This window comes from Erithacus rubecula, assembly GCF_903797595.1.
Source record: "Erithacus rubecula genome assembly, contig: scaffold_104_arrow_ctg1, whole genome shotgun sequence".
NCBI classification, from domain to species: Eukaryota; Metazoa; Chordata; class Aves; order Passeriformes; family Muscicapidae; genus Erithacus; species Erithacus rubecula.
In genome coordinates, this window is record NW_027636365.1 from 298,807 (window position 1) to 303,023 (window position 4,217).

At 50.1% G+C, this 4,217-nt stretch overlaps 1 protein-coding gene across 1 annotated transcript; it reads left to right on the top strand.

Annotated features, from left to right (window-relative positions):
- Positions 1 to 3,040: 3,040 nt before the first annotated feature.
- On the top strand, positions 3,041 to 3,993 carry LOC306815172 (olfactory receptor 14A16-like; the record flags this gene model as incomplete). Its single annotated transcript, XM_079331802.1, has 1 exon — positions 3,041 to 3,993. Exon 1 carries the CDS (start codon positions 3,061 to 3,063, stop codon positions 3,991 to 3,993), a length of 933 nt encoding a protein of 310 aa, XP_079187928.1. The 5' UTR covers positions 3,041 to 3,060.
- Positions 3,994 to 4,217: the final 224 nt, after the last annotated feature.

Sequence of the window (4,217 nt, forward strand, 5' to 3'; positions counted from 1 at the left end):
CAATAGACCTTTGGTTCCATGAGGTTCAAAAGTTTCACAGTAGAATCCTCGATTCTGAGAGGCCACACTGTCGCCAAATCTTGAAATATCAGAATAAGACTCCTTGACATCAATTTGGTGTGGAAGAAGACATCATTTCTTTATGTCTTAGGTCCAACCTGGGATAGCTCCTAACCTTATATGGACAACTGATTCTACAAATGTGTTGCTTATATTCAGTCACCACATGTGTATAACAATTTACACATTTCCGTAAAACCCAACCAAAATTCCCAAGATCGGTCCTTGTTTTTTCTCTTGCCATCCCCTTAAGCCAGATGTCTTCTTCCCTTTCAATGGTCCCTCCTGGAAAAGCAGGCCCAGCATGCCTTGTTCCTGTGATAAACCTTCACAGGAACTGTAAAACTTGAGTTAAATCTTTTGGTATCCAGGCCAAGACTTTGTGAGGCCAGGGAGAAAGAGTTAGGATGCAGAGGGGTCAGCAAAGGAAGGGCCAGCGAGGTGGGGCAGCCAAGGGATGATGACAGCCTTCAGGGACAGAGGCACAGGGCATGGAATGCATAGGGCAAAGGGATGGGTAGGGCAGCAGCTGAAAGGCCCTGCCAGAGCCAACTGCTGCAGCACTTGGGCCATGGCTGCTGACCCTGGGCCTGCGGCCAGCAGGGGACAAGTGAGCTTTGCTGTGCTGGGGCCTCATTGCCTCCTTGTCCCTGCTCAGCAGCCTGGCAGGGACCACCCCATGGTCCTGCACTTGGCATTGCACATCCCCAGAGCCCAGCGTCCTGGGAAGAGCTCTGAGACATGAGGGAGGGACAGGATGTGCCTTGCCAGGGGCTGGGGCTCAGCCTTTGGCCCTTTGCATTCCTGAAACACATCCAGATTTTCTCAGCATCAGAGACATCTTTCCCTTGTAAGTCTCCACCTGTCATCGCTGCCTCCAGTGCTGAACTCCAACTGCAACCTGGGGAAACCTTCTCAGAGGTGTTCCTCAAAGGGACCCATTAAAACTTCAAGAAACTTTGGAGTTTCCATCTCAATTTGAGTTCTTAAACAGTTTTTTGAAGGCACTCTCAGGGACTGAGTCTGATGTAAACAGCACCAAAGCCCTGAGATGATCATTAAAGTCTATGTGCTGTGTCTGTGCTGCTGAGCTGCGCTGGGCTCCTGGTACAGAGGCAGCTCCTGGCTACCATAAAAACATTCAAAAAGTCATTTCTGCTGAGGAGCAGCTCCTCTCCCAGCCCAGCAGGGCTGAGTGCACTGCTTCCTGGCACTGAGGGGTTAGGAGCCAGGCACAGACAAGCTGAAGGCAATCAGGACTGGGAAGACATAGAGCTGAGACTTCATTTGGGGAAACATCTTTACCACTCTCTACATGGTGAGTATGTGGGAGTAATGATGCTTTGGGTTTTAGCTTTTATATTTTCCAGATTCTCCACTGTTTAGTCAGTTACTCGGCAACTTCTTATTATAGTTCTCTTCACAGGCTAGTTAGACAAAGCAATTGATTCACTGCTATAGAATCAAGTACAACTGGTACCTAAAAAATCATAAACAACGACTAAGGGCAGAGGGCAAGCCAGGGGGCTGAGGCTCCATTAACTGCAACTGTGGTTGGATAATTGATCCCAAGATGCAGATGAACCAAAACTTATTAAAGTGTAAAAAATTGTGACCAGTATCTATCTTGGACTTGACTTGAGTGTAGCCCCTGTAAGGCTCCTGCACTGCCCAACATGTACCCTTTGAAAAAATACCTGTTTTATTCCTTTTGTCCTGTCTAGTCTCTGTTCCCAGTCAGCCTTTCCAGGAATCGGTTCCAGGGCAATGTCCCCTGTGCTGCAGGAGGGATGACTTGGAGCCAATGCATCCCACATCCTGGAGGATGTGTCAGGAGGATTCTCCCAGTTTCTCTGAAGCAGAGGATGAAGAGGAGGAAGAGGATGTTCTGCATAGTGGGGCTGCCCAAGGCAGTGTTAGAGGGACAGGGCAGGATGTCTCCTGCTGCCAGGGAGAGCTGCAAGGGCTAAGGCTGGGACTGCAGCCAGGGCTGCCCAGGGATGTCCTGCACAATAGCTCCTGCAGCCCTCAGGGCTCTTGGCCAGCCCAGGGCATGTGCCACCTGTCAGGGGCAGCTCTCATCCTCCTGGTAGCTCCCCATGCACTATGGGGAGAAGTTGGAGGGGAAAGCAGCCACCCCTATCAGGGCAGATTCCTCCTGCTGTGCAGATGGTGCTGCATGGCCAGGGCTGCTCTCAGCTTTCTCCTCAAAGGAAGGGAAAGGGGCTGTCAGGTGTGTCTGTGTCACTGAGACTCCTGCACTCTCCCATTGGCCATCAGCCTCAGGTCTCCCTCACAAAGTGCCTCCTCACTCTCCTCTGCGTACAGGCAGCAGCAGCAGCACCTTGTCTTGCAGCATCTCAGTTTGTCTGAGCTGCCCTTAAGGCCCTGCTTCCAGGGAGATGCCCCTGGTCACTGTCCTGTTCTTGGAGGGGTGTGCAGAGTGGAGCTGAGCCCCCAGGGCTGGGCTGGGCTCTGGCTGCACTTGCAGGGACAAGGCTTGGATAGAGAGAAACGGCTCCCAGTAGGCACAACTCCAGGCAGCACAGAGACAGACAAACCCTTAGTATCCCTCCCTATTCAGCTGCACAGGTAATAAGAGAAATGTTTAGGGAAACTGACTTTGAATCTGAGGCCTTCAAAAACTCCACTTTATTTTGCAAGCACGTTGTAATTGTGATCACTCTGAATAAGAGGGAGGTGTAATGACCACAAGGCAGCTGTGTAGGACCAACAGGTCTGACTGCCCTGCACCACTGGAAACTCTATTTTCCCACTGGGATCCACCCGTTTCAGGTTGAGAGCAATGACGAAGATGAGAAAGCAACTGAGCAGAACAAAACTGAACTAAAAATAAAGCGCTTTTAGTTAAGTTCCCCCACAGTAAGAGAAGTGGTTTTGACAGGATTCCTAATATAATTTCACAGGATTGACTCAAGAAAAACTATTACAGCTTTTTAATGTCCTCTTTCAGCAGTCAACCATGCCCAGAGTGAAGAAATGTCCAACAGCAGCTCCATCAGCCACTTCCTCCTGCTGGCATTGGCACACACGCGGCAGCTGCAGCTCCTGCATTTCTGCCTCTTCCTGGGCATCTCCCTGGCTGCCCTCCTGGCCAACGGCCTCATCATCAGTGCCGTAGCCTGCAGCCACCACCTGCACACTCCCATGTTCTTCTTCCTGCTCAACCTGGCCCTCACTGACCTGGGTTCCATAAGCACCACTGTGCCCAAAGCCATGCACAATTCCCTCTGGGACACCAGGAACATCTCCTACTCAGGATGTGCTGCACAGCTCTTTTTCTTTCTGTTCTTCATCTCAGCAGAGTTATTCCTCCTGACCATCATGTGCTACGACCGCTACGTGTCCATCTGCAAACCCCTGTACTACGGGACTCTCTTGGGCAGCAGAGCTTGTGCCCACATGGCAGCAGCTGCCTGGGCCAGTGGCTTTCTCACTGCTCTGCTGCACACGGCCAATACATTTTCCCTGCCCCTGTGTCAGGGCAATGCCCTGGGCCAGTTCTTCTGTGAAATCCCCCAGATCCTCAAGCTCTCCTGCTCCAAATCCTACCTCAGAGAACATGGGCTTCTTGCTGTTAGTGCCTGTTTAGGATTTGGTTGTTTTGTGTTCATTGTTTTCTCCTATGTGCAGATCTTCAGGGCTGTGCTGAGGATCCCCTCTGAACAGGGACAGCACAAAGCCTTTTCCACCTGCCTCCCTCACCTGGCCGTGGTCTCCCTGTTCCTCAGTACTGCCATATTTGCTCACCTGAAGCCCCCCTCCATCTCCTCCCCAACTCTAGATCTGGCCCTGTCAGTTCTGTACTCAGTGGTGCCTCCAGCCCTGAACCCCCTCATCTACAGCCTGAGGAACCAGGAGCTAAAGGCTGCTGTATGGACAAGCATTACTGGATGTTTTCAGAAACATTAAACTTCTTGCCTGTTTCTGCATGTCACTTGTATTAAAAGTCATCATTGACTGTCCTTATTGATTTTGTTGCTTTTTTTCATTCCCTTATTATAATTTTTTTTAATATTGTTCACAAAGAAATGTCATTGCCTTCACAGTATTTTATTTTATTTTTTTTCAACTTTACTGTGATCCACTGACTGCATCAATGATGAGCTGTGCTCTCAATCACTTTAATCAGAATT